The sequence below is a fragment of the Salvelinus namaycush genome, unplaced genomic scaffold, assembly GCF_016432855.1.
Source record: "Salvelinus namaycush isolate Seneca unplaced genomic scaffold, SaNama_1.0 Scaffold1942, whole genome shotgun sequence".
Classification (NCBI taxonomy): domain Eukaryota; kingdom Metazoa; phylum Chordata; class Actinopteri; order Salmoniformes; family Salmonidae; genus Salvelinus; species Salvelinus namaycush.
The window spans coordinates 23,502-48,696 of NW_024058722.1; the positions used below are offsets into that span (position 1 = coordinate 23,502).

Below are 25,195 nucleotides of genomic sequence, written 5' to 3' on the forward strand. Positions count from 1 at the left end.
CGCTTGGCCCCAGTGATGTACTGGGCTGTACACACTACCCTCTGTAGCGCCTTACGTTCGGATGCCGAGCAGTTTCCATACCAGGCGGTGATGCAACCGCTCAGGATGCTCTCAATGGTGCAGCTCTAGAACTTTTTGAGGATCTGGGGACCCTTGCCAAATCTTTTCAGTCTCCCCACCGCCGAGCTGGTCTGGTGTTATCGAAGCGGATAATGCTGGAGATAATGTGGAAGTTCTCCTGAGGCATTGTTACACAGAAAAGTTATTTGCCAGTTTCTGCATTCCACAAGGATTCTGTGGATTCCCCATTGGACCTGAAACACCAGCAATGGTAAGAACCCCAAAGTATGCATGCAAATGAGTTTGGTCCATCTCTTTCCATCTCTCTCCAAAAACACGCCTTCCCTCCAAATGAGTGCAGTCCAGAATGATTTTCTGGATGGTGTCTGGGATGAACAGTTCAAAAGAAGACTTTATGTCCTGCACATGAGTAACAGCCATCTGTGTCAGCCCTGGTTGCATCAGCCCTGGTTGCATCCGCCCTGGTTGCATCAGCCCTGGTTGCATCAGCCCTGGTTGCATCAGCCCTGGTTGCATCTGCCCTGGTTGCATCTGCCCTGGTTGCATCAGCCCTGGTTGCATCTGCCCTGGTTGCATCTGCCCTGGTTGCATCTGCCCTGGTTGCATCAGCCCTGGTTGCATCCTTATCACATTGACAGCCGTGCAGGGTGGCTCATTCCTTGGGCAAGAAGACCAACAATGTTGACATCCATATTTCTCCTCCTGCAGACTGCTGATGAGTTGTTATTATTTACTTGGGTAGATTAGCATGAGCAGAGGAACCTCTGGGTGGATTAGGGAGATGGATCCTCTCTTCTATCTGTGTGGCTCAGTGTGTAATATAGGTCAGGACAGCTCAGAGCAGGGCTGTCCAGGTTATTGCTACTGTGGATGGATGGGCTGAGGCCCAGCCTGGCTGTTTGCAGACCAGGTGGTCCTGTGCTCTGATCTGTCCAGCCCAGATGTATGAAGGGAGGAGTGAGTCTCAGATGGATTATCTTCCCTGAGTTTTAAACCACTAATCACATCACTTAGTACCACTGAGGATCTGCTGCAGGTGCAGAAATGGTGCCGCTGCACTGCCCTATCAGGCTGTCCATTGCTGACTTATCAACCTATCAGACTGTCCCATACTGATCTATCGGTACTCTGCTGACTGTGAAGACACTTAGGCTGATGGACTGTCTCTACTTTATACTGATTACATCAAGAATTCCCCAGGGCAGCTGTCTAGGCCCTTTCCTTTTTTCAATCTTTACTAATGGTATGCAGATGACTCAACACTATACATGTCAGCTACTACAGAGAGTGAAATGACTGCAACACTTAACAAACAGCTGCAGTTAGTTTCAGAGTGGGTGGCAAGGAATAGGGGCGGCAGGTGGCCTAGTGGTTAGAGCGTTGGACTAGTTACTGAAAGGTTGCAAGATCGAATCCCCAAGGTGACAAGGTACAAATCTGCCGTTCTGCCCCTGAACAAGGCAGTTAACCCACTGTTCCTAGGCCGTCATTGTAAATAATATTTTTTTCTTAACTGACTTGTCTAGTTAAATAAAGGTTAAATAAAAAGTTTGTCCTAAATATTTCTAAAACTAAAAGCATTGTATTTGGGACAAATCATTCACTAAACCCTAAACCTCAACTTAACATTGTAATGAATAATGTGGAAATGGAGCACGTTGAGGTGACTAAACTGCTTGGAGTAACCCTTCAAAACATATTGATACAACAGTAGCTAAGATGGGGAGAAGTCTGTCCATAATAAAGCGCTGCTCTACCTTCTTAACAACACTATCAACAAGGCAGGTCCTACAGGCCCTAGTTTTGTCTCACCTGGACTACTGTTCAGTCGTGTGGTCAGGTGCCACAAAAAGGGCCTTAGGAAAATTATAGTTGGCTCAGAACAGGGCAGCACGGCTGGCCCTTGCATGTACACAGAGTGCTATAATTAATAATATGCATTTAAATATATCACGGCTCAATGTGGAGGTGAGATTGACTTCATCACTACTTGTTTTTGTAAGAAGTGTTGACATGCTGAATGCACCAAGGTGTCTGTTTGACCTACTGGCACACAGCACGGACACCCATGACTACCCCACAAGAAATGCCACCATAGGTCTGTTCACAATCCCCAGAACAGACTATGGGAGGTACACAGTACTACATAGAGCCATGACTACATGGAACTCTATTCCACATCAGGTAACTGATGCAGCAGTAGAATCCGATTTTTTTTTTTAAATAAACCTTATGGAACAGAGGGGACTATGAAGAGACACACACACACAAAGGTACAGACAATGCTTACACATACACATGCTAATATACGCACTCTACATACACGTACAGTACCAGTCTAACGTTTGGACACACCGACACATTCAAGGGTTTTTCTTTATTTTTACTATTTTCTACATTGTAAAATAATAGTGAAAACATCAAAATTATGAAATAACACATATAGAATCATGTACTAACCAAAAAAGTGTTAAACAAATCCAAATATATGTTATGTTTTAGATTAATCAACGTAGCCACCCTTTGCCTTGATGACAGCTTTGCAAAACTCTTGGCATTCTCTCAACCAGCTTCATGAGGTAGTCACCTGGAATGTATTTCAATTAACAGGTGTCCCTTGTCAAAAGTTAATTTATGGACTTCTTAATGAGTTTGAGCCAATCAGTTGTGTTGTGACAAGGTAGGCGTGGTATACAGAAGATAGCCCTATTTGGTAAAAGACCAAGTCCATATTATGGCAAGAACAGCTCAAATAAGCAAAGAGAAACGACAGTCCATCATTACTTTAAGACACAATGTTCAGTCAATGCGGAACATTTCAAGAACTTTGAAAGTTTCTTCAAGTGCAGTCCCAAAAACCACCAAGTGCTATGATGAAACTGGTTCTCATGAGGACCGCCACAGGAAAGGAAGACCCAGAGTTACATCTGCTGCAGAGGATACGTTCATTAGAGTTACCAGCCTCAGATTACAGCCCAAATAAATGCTTCACAGAGTTCAAGTAACAGACACATCTCAACATCAACTGTTCAGAGGAGACTGTGTGATTCAGGCATTCATGGTCAAATTGCTGCATAGAAACCACTACTAAAGGACACCAATAATAAGAAGGGACTTGATTGGCCCAAGAAACACGAGCAATGGACATTAGACCGGTGGAAATCTGTTCTTTGGTCCAAATGTGAGATTTTTGTTCCAGATGATCTGTGTGGTTCCTACTGTGAAGCATGGAGGAGGAGGAGGAAGTGTGATGGTGTGGTTCCCACTGTGAAGCATGGAGGAGGAGGTGTGATGGTGTGGTTCCCACTGTGAAGCATGGAGGAGGAGGAGGTGTGATGGTGTGGTTCCCACTGTGAAGCATGGAGGAGGAGGAGGTGTGATGGTGTGGTTCCCACTGTGAAGCATGGAGGAGGAGTAGGTGTGATGGTGTGGTTCCCACAGTGAAGCATGGAGGAGGAGGAGGTGTGATGGTGTGGTTCCCACAGTGAAGCATGGAGGAAGAGGAGGTGTGATGGTGTGGTTCCCACTGTGAAGCATGGAGGAGGAGGAGGTGTGATGGTGTGGTTCCCACTGTGAAGCATGGAGGAGGAGGAGGTGTGATGGTGTGGTTCCCACTGTGAAGCATGGAGGAGGAGGAGGTGTGATGGTGTGGTTCCCACTGTGAAGCATGGAGGAGGAGGAGGTGTGATGGTGTGGTTCCCACTGTGAAGCATGGAGGAGGAGGAGGTGTGATGGTGTGGTTCCCACTGTGAAGCATGGAGGAGGAGGTGGTGTGATGGTGTGGTTCCCACTGTGAAGCATGGAGGAGGAGGTGGTGTGATGGTGTGGTTCCCACTGTGAAGCATGGAGGAGGTGTGGTGGCGCTTTGCTTGGGACACTGTCTGTGATTTTTTAGAATCAGGCAAACTTAACCAGCATCCCATCTGGTTTTGGCTTACTGGGACTGTTTTTAAACAGGACAATGACCCAAAACACACCTCCAGGCTGTGTAAGGGCTATTTGACCAAGAAGGAGAGTTATGGAGTGCTGCATCAGATGACCTGGCCTCCACAATCACCCGACCTCAACCCAATTGAGATGGTTTGGGATGAGTTGTACCGAAGACTGTTGGAAATGCATAGCCACCCTTTGCCTTGGCAGGAACTAATGGAGATCCATAATAAACCCCAGGAAGAGTAGCTGCTGCCTTGGCATGAACTAATGGAGATCCATAATAAACCCCAGGAAGAGTAGCTGCTGCCTTGGCAGGAACTAATGGAGATCCATAATAAACCCCAGGAAGAGTAGCTGCTGCCTTGGCAGGAACTAATGGAGATCCATAATACACCCCAGGAAGAGTAGCTGCTGCCTTGGCAGGAACTAATGGAGATCCATAATAAACCCCAGGAAGAGTAGCTGCTGCCTTGGCATGAACTAATGGAGATCCATAATAAACCCCAGGAAGAGTAGCTGCTGCCTTGGCAGGAACTAATGGAGATCCATAATAAACCCCAGGAAGAGTAGCTGCTGCCTTGGCAGGAACTAATGGGGATCCATAATAAACCCCAGGAAGAGTAGCTGCTGCCTTGGCAGGAATTAATGGAGATCCATAATAAACCCCAGGAAGAGTAGCTGCTGCCTTGGCATTAACTAATGGAGATCCATAATAAACCCCAGGAAGAGTAGCTGCTGCCTTGGCAGGAACTAATGGAGATCCATAATAAACCCCAGGAAGAGTAGCTGCTGCCTTGGCAGGAACTAATGGAGATCCATAATAAACCCTAGGAAGAGTAGATGCTGCCTTGGCAGGAACTAATGGGGATCCATAATAAACCCCAGGAAGAGTAGCTGCTGCCTTGGCAGGAACTAATGGAGATCCATAATAAACCCCAGGAAGAGTAGCTGCTGCCTTGGCAGGAACTAATGAAGATCCATAATAAACCCCAGGAAGAATAGCTGCTGCCTTGGCAGGAACTAATGGAGATCCATAATAAACCCCAGGAAGAGTAGCTGCTGCCTTGGCAGGAACTAATGGAGATCCATAATAAACCCCAGGAAGAGTAGCTGCTGCCTTGGCAGGAACTAATGGGGATCCATAATAAACCCCAGGAAGAGTAGCTGCTGCCTTGGCAGGAACTAATGAAGATCCATAATAAACCCCAGGAAGAGTAGCTGCTGCTTTGGCAGGAACTAATGGAGATCCATAATAAACCCCAGGAAGAGTAGCTGCTGCCTTGGCAGGAACTAATGGAGATCCATAATAAACCCCAGGAAGAGTAGCTGCTGCCTTGGCAGGAACTAATGGAGATCCATAATAAACCCCAGGAAGAGTAGCTGCTGCCTTGGCAGGAACTAATGGAGATCCATAATAAACCCCAGGAAGAGTAGCTGCTGCCTTGGCAGGAACTAATGGAGATCCATAATAAACCCCAGGAAGAGTAGCTGCTGCCTTGGCAGGAACTAATGGAGATCCATAATAAACCCCAGGAAACTCAGGGCTGGGAGATAAATCCTTACATTACTGGTTGTGATGAGATATGATAAACTCAGGGCTGGGAGATAAATCCTTACATTACTAGTGGTGATGAGATATGATAAACTCAGGGCTGGGAGATAAATCCTTACATTACTAGTGGTGATGAGATATGATACACTCAGGGCTGGGAGATAAATCCTTACATTACTAGTGGTGATGAGATATGATAAACTCAGGGCTGGGAGATAAATCCTTACATTACTAGTGGTGATGAGATATGATAAACTCAGGGCTGGGAGATAAATCCTTACATTACTGGTTGTGATGAGATATGATAAACTCAGGGCTGGGAGATAAATCCTTACATTACTAGTGGTGATGAGATATGATAAACTCAGGGCTGGGAGATAAATCCTTACATTACTAGTGGTGATGAGATATGATACACTCAGGGCTGGGAGATAAATCCTTACATTACTAGTGGTGATGAGATATGATAAACTCAGGGCTGGGAGATAAATCCTTACATTACTAGTGGTGATGAGATATGATAAACTCAGGGCTGGGAGATAAATCCTTACATTACTAGTGGTGATGAGATATGATAAACTCAGGGCTGGGAGATAAATCCTTACATTACTAGTGGTGATGAGATATGATAAACTCAGGGCTGGGAGATAAATCCTTACATTACTGGTGGTGATGAGATATGTAGTCGCTCTGGATAAGAGCGTCTGCTAAATGACTTAAATGTAAATGTAAATGTAATAAACTCAGGGCTGGGAGATAAATCCTTACATTACTAGTGGTGATGAGATATGATAAACTCAGGGCTGGGAGATAAATCCTTACATTACTGGTGGTGATGAGATATGATAAACTCAGGGCTGGGAGATAAATCCTTACATTACTGGTGGTGATGAGATATGATAAACTCAGGGCTGGGAGATAAATCCTTACATTACTAGTGGTGATGAGATATGATACAATCAGGGCTGGGAGATAAATCCTTACATTACTAGTGGTGATGAGATATGATAAACTCAAGGCTGGGAGATAAATCCTTACATTACTAGTGGTGATGAGATATGATAAACTCAGGGCTGGGAGATAAATCCTTACATTACTAGTGGTGATGAGATATGATACACTCAGGGCTGGGAGATAAATCCTTACATTACTGGTGGTGATGAGATATGATAAACTCAGGGCTGGGAGATAAATCCTTACATTACTAGTGGTGATGAGATATGATAAACTCAGGGCTGGGAGATAAATCCTTACATTACTAGTGGTGATGAGATATGATAAACTCAGGGCTGGGAGATAAATTCTTACATTACTAGTGGTGATGAGATATGATACACTCAGGGCTGGGAGATAAATCCTTACATTACTAGTGGTGATGAGATATGATACACTCAGGGCTGGGAGATAAATCCTTACATTACTGGTGGTGATGAGATATGATAAACTCAGGGCTGGGAGATAAATCCTTACATTACTGGTGGTGATGAGATATGATAAACTCAGTGCTGGGAGATAAATCCTTACATTACTAGTGGTGATGAGATATGATAAACTCAGGGCTGGGAGATAAATCCTTACATTACTAGTGGTGATGAGATATGATACACTCAGGGCTGGGAGATAAATCCTTACATTACTGGTGGTGATGAGATATGATAAACTCAGGGCTGGGAGATAAATCCTTACATTACTAGTGGTGATGAGATATGATACAATCAGGGCTGGGAGATAAATCCTTACATTACTAGTGGTGATGAGATATGATAAACTCAGGGCTGGGAGATAAATCCTTACATTACTAGTGGTGATGAGATATGATACAATCAGGGCTGGGAGATAAATCCTTACATTACTAGTGGTGATGAGATATGATAAACTCAGGGCTGGGAGATAAATCCTTACATTACTAGTGGTGATGAGATATGATAAACTCAGGGCTGGGAGATAAATCCTTACATTACTAGTGGTGATGAGATATGATACACTCAGGGCTGGGAGATAAATCCTTACATTACTGGTGGTGATGAGATATGATAAACTCAGGGCTGGGAGATAAATCCTTACATTACTGGTGGTGATGAGATATGATAAACTCAGGGCTGGGAGATAAATCTTTACATTACTAGTGGTGATGAGATATGATAAACTCAGGGCTGGGAGATAAATCCTTACATTACTAGTGGTGATGAGATATGATAAACTCAGGGCTGGGAGATAAATCCTTACATTACTAGTGGTGATGAGATATGATACACTCAGGGCTGGGAGATAAATCCTTACATTACTAGTGGTGATGAGATATGATACACTCAGGGCTGGGAGATAAATCCTTACATTACTGGTGGTGATGAGATATGATAAACTCAGGGCTGGGAGATAAATCCTTACATTACTGGTGGTGATGAGATATGATAAACTCAGGGCTGGGAGATAAATCCTTACATTACTAGTGGTGATGAGATATGATAAACTCAGGGCTGGGAGATAAATCCTTACATTACTAGTGGTGATGAGATATGATACACTCAGGGCTGGGAGATAAATCCTTACATTACTAGTGGTGATGAGATATGATACACTCAGGGCTGGGAGATAAATCCTTACATTACTGGTGGTGATGAGATATGATACACTCAGGGCTGGGAGATAAATCCTTACATTACTAGTGGTGATGAGATATGATAAACTCAGGGCTGGGAGATAAATCCTTACATTACTAGTGGTGATGAGATATGATAAACTCAGGGCTGGGAGATAAATCCTTACATTACTAGTGGTGATGAGATATGATACACTCAAGGCCTGTGAGGTAGAGCTGTATGAGTGATACACACAGGCCTGATTACATGATGAAACACACGTGACATAATGACCAACCTGTTACTGTAACAGACAGAGAGATGGGAGAGTTGTAGGGAACATGTTTATTTAACCTGTTACTGTAACAGACAGAGATTGGTGCATTGTAGGGAACATGTTTATTCATAAAACCAATGGACGAAGTCCACAGATGAGGGAATGAATGGATGAGAAAATATTTCAACAGTACAATAGGTCCAACGCACCCATTTTATCTCAATATCAAATCATTTCTGGGTAGCAATTAAGAACCTTTCTGTAATTGTTATCAATTAAAATGATCAAAAATGAACAGAAATATCTTCTTAGCAAAGAGCAATTTCTCAAGCAAGAATTTGGCTTGGACTGTCTGCAAGTGGTCTGAGTGAGGATGGGGAAATCTGAAAACTACATAGAGAGATTTGAACCTTTCTTTCTCATTGGTCTATTAACTCCAGTATCTCTACTTGCACATTCATCTTCTGCACATCTATCACTCCAGTGTTTAATTGCTATATTGTAATTACTTTGCCACCATTGCCTATTTATTGCCTTACCTCTCTTATCCTACCTCATTTGCACATGCTGTTTATATATTTTTCTACTGTATTATTGACTGTATGTTTGTTTATTCCATGTGTAACTCTGTGTTGTTGTTTGTGTCGCACTGCTTTGCTTTATCTTGGCCAGGTCGCAGTTGTAAATGAGAACTTGTTCTCAACTGGCCTACCTGGTTAAATAAAGGTGAAATAAAATAAAGGTAAATCACGTTTTTGACAGCAACTGGGCCTTTAAAGTAAATATTTTAAGTACATTGAGTTCAATGATGTATATTTTTTATGTAATCTAATGTAATTAGTTATATACATGTATTTTATGTCATTGAATTTAATTAGCTAAAAAGTAGATCCTATTTGAGTCATTCCTCTACTCACCAGCTCCTTCTTCTTCATGCACTCCATGACCATGAGCAGGATCTGCTGTGATTGGCTCTTACTATAGTTGAAGGTCTTCTGTATGGTCACCAGCAGCTGGTCCCTCACGTCGTCAGTTATCAGACTTTAGAAGGAGGGAGTGATTTAGTATTAGTACAAGACGAAGAAGAAATGAAGAATTCAGTGAAAAAGAAAGACTAGAAGAAGCAGTAGATTGACAGGTCTATCCTCACCCTCCCTCCTCGCAGTATTTGTGAGCGAAGGACATGATGTCCGACGCCCTCCCGCTGCCATCACAGACCACCACGGGGACGGGAGGTTCCTCCTTCAGACTCTCCAGGGTGATGGAGATGACATTAGGACCTCCCTCTACGATCAGACACACCAACGGGACCCCTTGGCCCAGGCCTGCAACACACAGTAACACACACAAAATTAAATACAATACAATTATCACAGTGAAATATTACAATGTTTGTTTATGTGCCAATTATTCGCATAGGGGATGGTTTACCAACTGGCGATTTTAAACGAAAATAAAATGTCATTATAAAATGTCATTCATACAACACAAGAATGGATATTGTCATCCCGGCAACATAACTACAGGATGGCCATCTTGGTCAGGGAATGGTTCATTGATCATCTCTTTGAGGTTTGGCCAGACCATCAGTGTTGTGGGGTTGAAGTCAGAGGTGAAAACTGAGCATCCCTTTGCTGTCCCTGCCTTATCACGATCTCCAGGCATAGGATGACAAAGGGAAACCCACAGGTCACAGAGAATAACACGCTCCAGGACTCCACATTGGAGAAGAATGGCGCCGGAGGGGATGGCTAACGTTTTATGGGCTCCTAACCAACCGTGCTATTTTGTGTGTTTTTTCACATTGTTTGTAACTGATTTTGTACATAATGTTGCAGCAATCGTCTCTTATGACCGAAAAGAGCTTCTGGACATCAGAACAGTGGTTTACTCACCTCCAACTGGATGAAGATTTTTTCTTGGCTGAATGACGACACGGATAATGTACAGTTGGCTTGGTTTTCCATGCATAGGCAGGACAGAACAGTTACGTCCGGTAAGACGAGGGGTGGGGGTGTGTAGCTGGTGCGTGATGTCTAATACTAAAGAGGTCTCCAGGTATTGCTCGCCTGAGGTAGAGTACCTCATGATTAACTGTAGACCACACTATCTACCTAGAGAATTTTCATGTATATATTTCATAGCCGTTTATTTAACACCACAAATCGATGCTGACATTAAGACCTCACTCAACGAGCTGTAAGCAAACAAGAAAATGCTCATCCTACATGTTCCCATCCTACACATTGACTCGGAACCGGTACCCCCTGTATATACCCTCGGTATTGTTATTTTATTGTGTTACTTTTATTTCATGTTTTACTTTAGTTTATTTAGTAAATATTTTCTTAACTCTATTTCTTGAACTGCATTGTTAGTTAAGGGTTTGTAAGTAAGCATTTCACGGTAAGGTCTACACCTGTTGTATTCGGTGCATGTGACAAGTAACATTTGATTTGATCATTAGTGTACTCAATCTAATTTGATGTGTAGGCTGAGTTCTGTACGGTAGGGTTGATTTACGTGTGTTGATCTTCTGCAGTGAGATGTGTTTTTCCAGCTGGCGACGTAGCTTCACCTCCGCTCCGTACTTCCCTGTGGTGCCGTTGTCCGCCAGGATGAAGTGGGAGTGGCTGTTGTTCAGGACAGACAGCTTGGACAGCGGGTTGGACATGGTCTGGTAAGGCCGTGTTACCTGGTGAGAAGGAAGAAGAAATACAACTGACTGAGGAACACATACCAGAAAACAGCACACTGGACAACACTTTCTCTCATGATATGGGTATGCTTTACAACAGATACCAACTGGTGCTTGGAGTACTGACGTAATGGAGTGAATGGTCACAGGTGTGAATGATTCATTGCTGATTGTGGACCTAAGAGGCTGGGTATGCTTTACAACAGATAAACACTGGCGCACTGACGTAATGGAGTGAATGATTCATGGCTGATTGTGGACCTAAGAGGCTGGGTATGCTTTACAACAGATAACCACTGGTGATTGGAGTACTGACGTAATGGAGTGAATGGTCACAGGTGTGAGTGATTCTTGGCTGATTGTGGAGCTAAGAGGGGGACTGACTTGTAGCTTGTAACACTTACATCCCTACCGATGAGGTCCTCCTTGTTCTCTATGATGCCCCAGGGAGCGATGCCGATGGCACATACCTTCCCTCTGGACTTAGAGGAGTGGTCCTTCAGGGCGTCCCCCACGTGACGGATCACACCTATAGGACAGAAGAAGAAGAATAATTAAGAACCAGGGGACATAACCAGAATGATGAACCAGAATGATGAACCAAAAGGAAGAACCAGGATGAACCAGGAGGATGCACCAGGGTATGGAACCAGAATGAGGAACTAGAAGGATGAACCAGAAGGATGAACCATAATTAGGAACTAGATGGATGAACCAGGGAACGGAACAAGATGGATGAACCAGAAGGAAGCTAGGTAACTTATGTGAGACAATGGACTTAAAGGAATGGTCCTTCAGGGCATCCCCCATCTGACGGAACACACCTATAGGCCATAAGAAGAAGAATGAAGAACCAGGGTACAACCAGAATGAGGAACCAGAAGAATGAAACAGAAGGATGAACCAAAAGGATGCACCAGGGTACGGAACCAGAATGAGGAACCAGAACATACACACTGAGCTAACGGATGGAGCTAACGCTTTCAAGGAGCGGGATTCTAACCCGGAAGCTTATAAGAAGCCCTACGACAAACCATCAAAAAGGCAAAGCATCAAAACAGGACTAAGATTGAAACATACTACACCAGCTCTGATGCTCGTCAGATGTGGCAAGGCTTGCAAACTATTACAGACGACAAAGGGAAGCAAAGCCACGAGCTTCCCCGTGACACGAACTTACCAGAAGAGCTAACTTACTTCTATGCTCTCTTCGAGGCAAGTAACACTGAAACATGCATGAGAACAACAGCTGTTCCAGACGACTGTGTGATCACGCTCTCCGTAGCTGATGTAAGACCTTTAAACAGGGCCAGAGGGCCAGACGGATTAGGCCGCAGGGCCAACCCTAGACCCACTCCAATTTGCTCACTGCCCTTTCCCACCTGGACAGAAGGAACACCTATGTGGGAATGCTATTCATTGACTACAGCTCAACGTTCAAAACCATAGTATACTCAAAGCTCATCACTAAGCTAAGGATCCTGGAACTAAACACCTCTCTTTGCAACTGGATCCTGGACTTCCTGAAGGGCTACCCCCAGGTGGTAAGGGTAGGGAACAACACATCCGCCACACTGATCCTCAACACGGGGGCACCTCAGGGGTGCGTGCTCAGTCCCCTCCTGTACTCCCTCTTCACTCATGACTGGATGACCAGACACGACTCCAACACCATCATCAAGTTTGCCGATGCCACAACAGTGGTAGGCCTGATCACCGACAACGATGAGACTACAGGGAGGAGGTCAGAGACCTGGTCATGTGGTGCCAGGACAACAACCTCTTCCTCAACATGATCAAGACAAAGTAGCTGATCGTGGTCTACAGGAAAAAGACTACCGAGCACGCCCCCATTCTCTTCGACGGGGCTGTAGTGGAACAGGTTGAGAGTTCATTAGTGTCCACATCACCAACAAACTATCATGGTCTAAACACACCAAGACAGTTGTGAAGAGGGCACGACAAAGCCTAATCCATCTCAGGAGACTGAAAAGATTTGGCATGGGTCTTCAGATCCTCAAAAGGTTCTACAGCTGCACCATCAAGAGCATCCTGACTGGTTGCATCACTGTCTTGTATGCAATGTAGGCACTACAGAGGGTAGTGTGTACGGCCAAGAACATCACTGCGTCCAAGCTTCCTGCCATCCAGGACCTCTATACCAGGAGGTGTCAGAGAAAGTCACAAAAATTGTCATAGACTCCAGCCACCCTAATCATAGGCTGTTCTCCCTGCTACAGCACGGCAAGCGGTACCGGAGTGCCAAGTCGAGGTTCAAAAGGCTTCTTAAAAAGAAGTTAAGATTTTTTTTTTTTAAATAAGTGGTAAGTAAAAAATAGATGAGTACAAAATTGAAAATTGAAAATAAAAGTTACAAATAATTAAATAACAGCAGTTAAATAAGCGAGACTATATACAGTGGGTACCGGTACAGAGTCAATGTGCGAGGGCACTGGTTAGTCAAGGTAATTGAGGTAATATGTAGGTGGAGTTAAAGTGACCATGCATAGATTATAAACAGAGAGTAGCAGCAGCATAAAAGAGTGGTCTGGGTAGCCCAGTATTAGTTGTTCAGGAGTCTTATGGCTTGTGGGTAGAAGCTGTCAAGGGTTGTTGGTTAGTAAGAATTTCACTGAAAGGTCTACACCTGTTGTATTCGCCGACTGTGACAAATAACATTTGATTTTATTTTATTTGAAGTATGAAACAAATGAGGAACCAGAATGTGTAACCATACTGAGGATCTAGAAGGATGAACTAGAAGGATAAAACAGAAGGATGAACAAGAAGGAAGCCTGTAAACTGATGTGAGACAATGGAGGTAGCCATAATCAGAGCCATGTATTTAGAGAGCCGATCAGAGCCATGTATTTAGAGATCTGATCAGAGCCATGATTTTAGAGATCTGATCAGAGCCATGTATTTAGAGATCTGATCAGAGCCATGATTTTAGAGATCTGATCAGAGCCATGATTTTAGAGATCTGATCAGAGCCATGATTTTAGAGATCTGATCAGAGCCATGTATTTAGAGATCTGATTAGAGCCATGATTTTAGAGATCTGATCAGAGCCATGTATTTAGAGATCTGATCAGAGCCATGATTTTAGAGATCTGATCAGAGCCATGATTTTAGAGATCTGATCAGAGCCATGATTTTAGAGATCTGATCAGAGCCATGTATTTAGAGATCTGATTAGAGCCATGATTTTAGAGATCTGATCAGAGCCATGTATTTAGAGATCTGATCAGAGCCATGATTTTAGAGATCTGATCAGAGCCATGATTTTAGAGATCTGATCAGAGCCATGATTTTAGAGATCTGATCAGAGCCATGTATTTAGAGATCTGATTAGAGCCATGATTTTAGAGATCTGATCAGAGCCATGATTTTAGAGATCTGATTAGAGCCATGATTTTAGAGATCTGATCAGAGCCATGAATTTAGAGATCTGATCAGAGCCATGATTTTAGAGATCTGATCAGAGCCATGATTTTAGAGATCTGATCAGAGCCATGATTTTAGAGATCTGATCAGAGCCATGTATTTAGAGATCTGATCAGAGCCATGTATTTAGAGCAGGGGCTCTTAAATGTTTTCAGCCTGGGACGCAAATGAGAAGTTCTGTGTTTTCCTGGTACCCAAGCTGATGGAAACATGCAACTATACATAAACTTACAATTCATTGCACTTTTGCCTATTAATAAATGCAACATAGGCAAATGACTATAAAATGAAATGAACAGGATTAGCTACATCTATGGGTATTTTCCCCATTAGAAACACTCACACATGTCTGTAGGTTGGAACTGTTGCTGTTCATTAAAATACAATATATCATTTTCATTCTGAACTGATTGATCACATCACACAGATGTATAACGGAACACACAGGCTCATGTTTTGATAGTACAGCCCTAAGTAAAAGTACAGATGAAACATGATTAGACCCTACTGTACATCTTACTGTAGACAGTACAGATGAAACATGATTAATCCTACTGTACATCTTACTGTAGACAGTACAGATGAAACATGATTAATCCTACTGTACATCTTACTGTAGACAGTACAGATGAAACATGATTAATCCTACTGTACATCTTACTGTAGACAGTACAGATGAAACATGATTAATCCTACTGTACATCTTACTGTAGACAGTACAGATGAAACATGATTAATCCTACTGTACATCTTACTGTAGACAGTACAGATGAAACATGATTAATCCTACTGTACATCTTACTGCTGCAATTAATGTTAACATTTTTTTTAGTTTTGTAACTGTTGCTGTTAAAATACAATAAATAATTTTTATTCTGTACTGGAATAAACTGATCATCATTCTTAACTGGAAGTAGTTTGGAACCACCAAGACTCTTCCTAGAGCTGGCCACCCGGCCAAACTGAGCAATCAGGGGAGAAGGGCCTTGGTGAGGGAGGTGACCAAGAACCCGATGGTCACTCTGACAGAGCTCCAGAGTTCCTCTGTGGAGATGTGAGAACCTTCCAGAAAGACAACCATCTCTGCAGCACTCCACCAATCAGACCTTTATGGTAGAGTGGCCAGACGGAAGCCACTCCTCAGTAAAAGGCACATGACCACCTGCTTGGACTTTGCCAAAAGGCACCTAAAGACTCTCAGACCATGAGAAACAAGATTCTCTGGTCTGATGAAACCAATATTGAACTCTTTGTCCTGAATACCAAACGTCACGTCTGGAGGAAACATGGAACCATCCCTATGGTGAAGCATGGTGTTGGCAGCATCATGCTGTGGGGATGTTTTCAGCGGCAGGGACTGGGAGACTAGTCAGGATCGAGGGAAAGATGAATGGAGCAAAGTACAGAGAGATCCTTGATGAAAACCTGCTCCAGAGCGCTCAGGACCTCAGACTGGGTCGAAGGTTCACTTTACAACAGGACAACAACCCTAAGCACACATCCAAGGCGCTTTTGGTGACAAGCCAAATTTCTTCAGCCTCCTGAGGTTGAAGAGCAACGCTGTCTGTGTGGGTGGACCAATTCAGTTTGTCCGTGATGTGTACGCCGAGGAACTTAAAACTTACTACCCTCTCCACTACTGTCCCGTCGATGTGGATAGGAGGGTGCTCCATCTGCTGTTTCCTGAAGTCCACAATCATCTCCTTTGTTTTGTTGACGTTGAGTGTGAGGTTATTTTCCTGACACCACACTCCGAGGGCCCTCACCTCCTCCCTGTAGGCCGTCTCGTCGTTGTTGGTAATCAAGCCTACCACTGTAGTGTCGTCCGCAAACTTGATGATTGAGTTGGAGGCGTGCATGGCCACGCAGTCATGGGTGAACAGGGAGTACAGGAGAGGGCTCAGAACGCACCCTTGTGGGGCCCCAGTGTTGAGGATCAGCGGGATGGAGATGTATATACCCTGACCTACACTATACTAAATTAGATGTATGTACCCTGACCTACACTAGATGCATGTACCCTGACCTACACTACACTAGATGCATGTACCCTGACCTACACTACAGTAGATGTATGTACCCTGACCTACACTACAGTAGATGTATGTACCCTGACCTACACTACACTACAGTAGATGTATGTACCCTGACCTACACTACAGTAGATGCATGTACCCTGACCTACACTACAGCAGATGCATGTACCCTGACCTACACTACAGTAGATGTATGTACCCTGACCTACACTACAGTAGATGTATGTACCCTGACCTACACTATACTACAGTAGATGCATGTACCCTGACCTACACTACAGTAGATGCATGTACCCTGACCTACACTATACTACAGTAGATGTATGTACCCTGACCTACACTACAGTATATGTATGTACCCTGACCTACACTACACTACAGTAGATGTATGTACCCTGACCTACACTACAGTAGATGCATGTACCCTGACCTACACTACAGTAGATGTATGTACCCTGACCTACACTACACTACAGTAGATGCATGTACCCTGACCTACACTACAGTAGATGTATGTACCCTGACCTACACTACACTACAGTAGATGCATGTACCCTGACCTACACTACAGTAGATGTATGTACCCTGACCTACACTAAAGTAGATGCATGTACCCTGACCTACACTACACTACAGTAGATGCATGTACCCTGACCTACACTACAGTAGATGTATGTACCCTGACCTACACTACAGTAGATGTATATACCCTGACCTACACTACAGTAGATGTATATACCCTGACCTACACTACAGTAGATGTATGTACCCTGACCTACACTACAGTAGATGTATATACCCTGACCTACACTACAGTAGATGTATATACCCTGACCTACACTACAGTAGATGCATGTACCCTGACCTACACTACAGTAGATGTATATACCCTGACCTACACTACAGTAGATGCATGTACCCTGACCTACACTACAGTAGATGCATGTACCCTGACCTACACTACAGTAGATGCATGTACCCTGACCTACACTATACTACAGTAGATGCATGTACCCTGACCTACACTACAGTAGATGCATGTACCCTGACCTACACTACAGTAGATGTATGTACCCTGACCTACACTACAGTAGATGTATGTACCCTAACCTACACTAAAGTAGATGCATGTACCCTGACCTACACTACACTACAGTAGATGCATGTACCCTGACCTACACTACAGTAGATGTATATACCCTGACCTACACTACAGTAGATGTATGTACCCTGACCTACACTACAGTAGATGTATATACCCTGACCTACACTACAGTAGATGTATATACCCTGACCTACACTAAAGTAGATGTATGTACCCTGACCTACACTACACTACAGTAGATGTATGTACCCTGACCTACAATATACTACAGTAGATGTATGTACCCTGACCTACACTACAGTAGATGTATGTACCCTGGCCTACACTACACTACATTAGATGCATGTACCCTGACCTACACTACAGTAGATGCATGTACCCTGACCTACACTACAGTAGATGCATGTATCCTGACCTACACTACAGTAGATGCATATACCCTGACCTACACTACAGTAGATGTATATACCCTGACCTACACTACAGTAGATGTATGTACCCTGACCTACACTACAGTAGATGTATGTACCCTGACCTACACTACAGTAGATGTATGTACCCTGACCTACACTACAGTAGATGTATGTACCCTGACCTACACTACACTACAGTAGATGTATGTACCCTGACCTACACTACACTACAGTATATGTATGTACCCTGACCTACACTACAGTAGATGCATATACCCTGACCTACACTACAGTAGATGTATGTACCCTGACCTACACTACAGTAGATGTATGTACCCTGACCTACACTACAGTAGATGCATGTACCCTGACCTACACTACACTACAGTAGATGTATGTACCCTGACCTACACTACAGTAGATGCATGTACCCTGACCTACACTACAGTAGATGCATGTACCCTGACCTACACTACACTACAGTAGATGTATATACCCTGACCTACACTACAGTAGATGTATGTACCCTGACCTACACTACAGTAGATGCATGTACCCTGACCTACACTACACTACAGTAGATGTATGTACCCTGACCTACACTACAGTAGATGCATGTACCCTGACCTACACTACAGTAGATGTATGTACCCTGACCTACACTACAGTAGATGCATGTACCCTAACCTACACTACAGTAGATGTATGTACCCTGACCTACAATATACTACAGTAGATGTATGTACCCTGACCTACACTACAGTAGATGTATGTACCCTGACCTACAATATACTACAGTAGATGTATGTACCCTGACCTACACTACAGTAGATGTATGTACCCTGACCTACACTACAGTAGATGCATGTACCCTAACCTACACTACAGTAGATGTATGTACCCTGACCTACAATATACTACAGTAGATGTATGTACCCTGACCTACACTACAGTATATGTATGTACCCTGACCTACACTACACTACATTAGATGCATGTACCCTGACCTACAATATACTACAGTAGATGCATATACCCTGACCTACACTACAGTAGATGCATGTACCCTGACCTACACTACAGTAGATGTATGTACCCTGACCTACACTACAGTAGATGTATGTACCCTGACCTACACTACACTACAGTATATGTATGTACCCTGACCTACACTACAGTAGATGTATGTACCCTGACCTACACTACAGTAGATGCATGTATCCTGACCTACACTACAGTAGATGCATATACCCTGACCTACACTACAGTAGATGCATATACCCTGACCTACACTACAGTAGATGCATATACCCTGACCTACACTACAGTAGATGTATGTACCCTGACCTACACTACAGTAGATGTATGTACCCTGACCTACAATATACTACAGTAGATGCATGTACCCTGACCTACACTACAGTAGATGCATGTACCCTGACCTACACTACAGTAGATGTATGTACCCTGACCTACACTACAGTAGATGTATGTACCCTGACCTACACTACAGTAGATGCATGTATCCTGACCTACACTACAGTAGATGCATATACCCTGACCTACACTACAGTAGATGCATATACCCTGACCTACACTACAGTAGATGTATATACCCTGACCTACACTACAGTAGATGTATGTACCCTGACCTACACTACAGTAGATGCATGTACCCTGACCTACACTACAGTAGATGTATATACCCTGACCTAAACTACACTACAGTAGATGTATGTACCCTGACCTACACTACAGTAGATGTATATACCCTGACCTAAACTACACTACAGTAGATGTATGTACCCTGACCTACACTACAGTAGATGTATATACCCTGACCTAAACTACACTACAGTAGATGTATGTACCCTGACCTACACTACAGTAGATGTATATACCCTGACCTACACTACAGTAGATGTATATACCCTGACCTACACTATACTACAGTAGATGCATGTACCCTGACCTAAACTACACTACAGTAGATGCATGTACCCTGACCTACACTACAGTAGATGTATATACCCTGACCTACACTACAGTAGATGCATGTACCCTGACCTACACTACAGTAGATGTATATACCCTGACCTAAACTACACTACAGTAGATGTATGTACCCTGACCTACACTACAGTAGATGTATGTACCCTGACCTACACTACAGTAGATGCATGTACCCTGACCTACACTACAGTAGATGTATGTACCCTGACCTACACTACAGTAGATGTATGTACCCTGACCTACACTACACTACAGTAGATGTATGTACCCTGACCTACACTATACTACAGTAGATGTATGTACCCTGACCTACACTACAGTAGATGTATGTACCCTGACCTACACTACAGTAGATGCATGTACCCTGACCTACACGATACTACAGTAGATGCATGTACCCTGACCTACACTACAGTAGATGTATATACCCTGACCTAAACTACACTACAGTAGATGTATATACCCTGACCTACACTACAGTATATGTATGTACCCTGACCTACACTACAGTAGATGCATGTACCCTGACCTACACTACAGTAGATGCATGTACCCTGACCTACACTACAGTAGATGTATGTACCCTGACCTACACTACAGTAGATGTATGTACCCTGACCTACACTACAGTAGATGTATGTACCCTGACCTACACTACAGTAGATGTATGTACCCTGACCTACACTACACTACAGTAGATGTATGTACCCTGACCTACACTACAGTAGATGTATGTACCCTGACCTACACTACAGTAGATGTATGTACCCTGACCTACACTACAGTAGATGTATGTACCCTGACCTACACTACACTACAGTAGATGTATGTACCCTGACCTACACTACAGTAGATGTATGTACCCTGACCTACACTACAGTAGATGCCTGTACCCTGACCTACACTACAGTAGATGCATGTACCCTGACCTACACTACAGCAGATGCATATACCCTGACCTACACTACAGCAGATGCATGTACCCTGACCTACACTACAGTAGATGCATGTACCCTGACCTACACTACAGCAGATGCATGTACCCTGACCTACACTACAGCAGATGCATGTACCCTGACCTACACTACAGTAGATGAATGTACCCTGACCTACACTACAGTAGATGCATGTACCCTGACCTACACTACAGCAGATGTATGTACCCTGACCTACACTACAGTAGATGCATGTACCCTGACCTACACTACAGCAGATGCATGTACCCTGACCTACACTACAGTAGATGCATGTACCCTGACCTACACTACAGTAGATGCATGTACCCTGACCTACACTACAGTAGATGCATGTACCCTGACCTACACTACAGCAGATGCATGTACCCTGACCTACACTACAGTAGATGCATGTACCCTGACCTACACTACAGTAGATGCATGTACCCTGACCTACACTACAGTAGATGCATGTACCCTGACCTACACTACAGTAGATGCATGTACCCTGACCTACACTACAGTAGATGCATGTACCCTGACCTACACTACAGTAGATGCATGTACCCTGACCTACACTATACTACAGTAGATGCATGTACCCTGACCTACACTACAGTAGATGTATGTACCCTGACCTACACTACAGTAGATGTATGTACCCTGACCTACACTACAGTAGATGCATGTACCCTGACCTACACTACAGTAGATGCATGTACCCTGACCTACACTATACTACAGTAGATGCATGTACCCTGACCTACACTACAGTAGATGCATGTACCCTGACCTACACTACAGTAGATGTATGTACCCTGACCTACACTACAGTAGATGTATGTACCCTGACCTACACTATACTACAGTAGATGCATGTACCCTGACCTACACTACAGTAGATGTATGTACCCTGACCTACACTACAGTAGATGTATGTACCCTGACCTACACTACAGTAGATGTATGTACCCTGACCTACACTACACTACAGTAGATGTATGTACCCTGACCTACACTACAGTATATGTATGTACCCTGACCTACACTACACTACAGTAGATGTATGTACCCTGACCTACACTACAGTAGATGTATGTACCCTGACCTACACTACAGTAGATGCATGTACCCTGACCTACACTACAGTAGATGTATGTACCCTGACCTACACTACACTAGATATATGTACCCTGACCTACACTACAGTAGATGTATGTACCCTGACCTACACTACAGTAGATGCATGTACCCTGACCTACACTACAGTAGATGTATGTACCCTGACCTACACTATACTACAGTAGATGTATGTACCCTGACCTACACTACAGTAGATGTATGTACCCTGACCTACACTACAGTAGATGTATGTACCCTGACCTACACTATACTACAGTAGATGTATGTACCCTGACCTACACTACACTACAGTAGATGTATGTACCCTGACCTACACTACAGTAGATGTATATACCCTGACCTACACTACAGTAGATGTATGTACCCTGACCTACACTATACTACAGTAGATGTATGTACCCTGACCTACACTACACTACAGTAGATGTATGTACCCTGACCTACACTACACTACAGTAGATGTATGTACCCTGACCTACACTATACTACAGTAGATGTATGTACCCTGACCTACACTACAGTAGATGTATGTACCCTGACCTACACTACAGTAGATGCATGTACCCTGACCTACACTATACTACAGTAGATGCATGTACCCTGACCTACACTACAGTAGATGTATATACCCTGACCTAAACTACACTACAGTAGATGTATGTACCCTGACCTACACTACAGTAGATGTATATACCCTGACCTACACTACAGTAGATGTATATACCCTGACCTACACTACAGTAGATGTATGTACCCTGACCTACACTATACTACAGTAGATGTATGTACCCTGACCTACACTACAGTAGATGTATATACCCTGACCTACACTACAGTAGATGTATGTACCCTGACCTACACTACAGTAGATGCATGTACCCTGACCTACACTAAAGTAGATGTATTTACCCTGACCTACACTATACTACAGTAGATGCATGTACCCTGACCTACACTATACTACAGTAGATGCATGTACCCTGACCTACACTACAGTAGATGCATGTACCCTGACCTACACTACAGTAGATGTATGTACCCTGACCTACACTACAGTAGATGTATGTACCCTGACCTACACTACAGTAGATATATGTACCCTGACCTATACTACAGTACAGTATATGTATGTACCCTGACCTACACTACAGTAGATGTATGTACCCTGACCTATACTACAGTACAGTATATGTATGTACCCTGACCTACACTACAGTACAGTATATGTATGTACCCTGACCTACACTACACTACAGTAGATGTATGTACCCTGACCTACACTACAGTAGATGTATGTACCCTGACCTACACTACAGTAGATGTATGTACCCTGACCTACACTACAGTAGATGTATGTACCCTGACCTACACTACAGTAGATGTATATACCCTGACCTACACTACAGTATATGTATGTACCCTGACCTACACTACAGTATATGTATGTACCCTGACCTACACTACACTACAGTAGATGTATGTACCCTGACCTACACTACAGTAGATGTATATACCCTGACCTACACTACAGTAGATGTATGTACCCTGACCTACACTACAGTACAGTATATGTATGTACCCTGACCTAAACTACACTACAGTAGATGTATGTACCCTGACCTACACTACAGTAGATGCCTGTACCCTGACCTAAACTACACTACAGTAGATGTATGTACCCTGACCTACACTACAGTAGATGTATGTACCCTGACCTACACTACAGTAGATGTATGTACCCTGACCTACACTACAGTAGATGTATGTACCCTGACCTACACTACAGTAGATGCATGTACCCTGACCTACACTACAGTAGATGCATGTACCCTGACCTACACTACAGTAGATGTATGTACCCTGACCTACACTACAGTAGATGTATGTACCCTGACCTACACTACACTAGATGTATGTACCCTGACCTACACTACACTAGATATATGTACCCTGACCTATACTACAGTACAGTATATGTATGTACCCTGACCTACACTACACTAGATGTATGTACCCTGACCTACACTACAGTATATGTATGTACCCTGACCTACACTACACTACAGTAGATGTATGTACCCTGACCTACACTACAGTAGATGTATATACCCTGACCTACACTACAGTAGATGTATGTACCCTGACCTACACTACACTACAGTAGATGTATGTACCCTGACCTACACTACAGTAGATGTATATACCCTGACCTACACTACAGTAGATGTATGTACCCTGACCTACACTACAGTAGATGTATGTACCCTGACCTACACTACACTACAGTAGATGTATGTACCCTGACCTACACTACAGTAGATGTATATACCCTGACCTACACTACAGTAGATGTATATAATTGACTTTAAAGGTGATTTCTGCTTGAGCCGACTTCAGAGTTTACAGCGAACTTGATTTCTGTAAATATATGGGTTGTTGCCTAAATCTATCACTTTGCTCAGGTTTTGTATCGTTAATCTGTGTTGAATTCAATCTGGGCTTCATTCTCTAAATTGTATTTCTGTTCTGAACTATAATGTGAGTCTCCATTGTTAAGGGTCAGGGTAGCTTGTACAGAGCATTATGGGTAATGTAGTTCATCATGCTATAGCAGGTACCCACCAGTGCTGACTCCCCCAGTGAAGATCCATGCTCCGGTGGTTACTGCAGCCTTGATGAGTCCCTTCCCTAACACCTGTTTGAGTTTGGGCTGCAGGTCAAAGTTCTGCAGCCCTCCATGGATGGAGATGAGCAGGTTGGGGAGTTCCAGCTGCCAGTCTTTCACCATCAGTTGGAGCAGATTGTCTGGCTTAGAGTCATGGGACACTCTGATGTACTGGAAGGGGAGGGGAGAGGAAAATAGTTTAGCTCTGTGCTCTACACATTGCAGAAATTATTCTACCTAGAACAATAAAGGCCTCTCCTGCAGAGACAAGCACGCAGAAGAAAATATTTTGGTTGT

The 25,195-nt window shown here is 43.5% G+C and overlaps 1 protein-coding gene across 1 annotated transcript in view; it reads right to left on the bottom strand.

Moving 5' to 3' along the window:
• Positions 1-25,069, bottom strand: part of LOC120037864 (transient receptor potential cation channel subfamily M member 1-like) — a gene marked incomplete at both ends in the record, with an annotated part of 40,368 nt that extends 15,299 nt beyond the window's left edge. The window contains 5 exons of the mRNA XM_038983831.1: positions 9,340-9,463; positions 9,573-9,747; positions 10,946-11,117; positions 11,525-11,649; positions 24,856-25,069. Of these exons, the coding sequence (XP_038839759.1) occupies positions 9,340-9,463; positions 9,573-9,747; positions 10,946-11,117; positions 11,525-11,649; positions 24,856-25,069 (810 nt within the window). The remainder of the gene's footprint in view (positions 1-9,339; positions 9,464-9,572; positions 9,748-10,945; positions 11,118-11,524; positions 11,650-24,855) is intronic.
• Between the last annotated feature and the right edge of the window lie 126 nt (positions 25,070-25,195).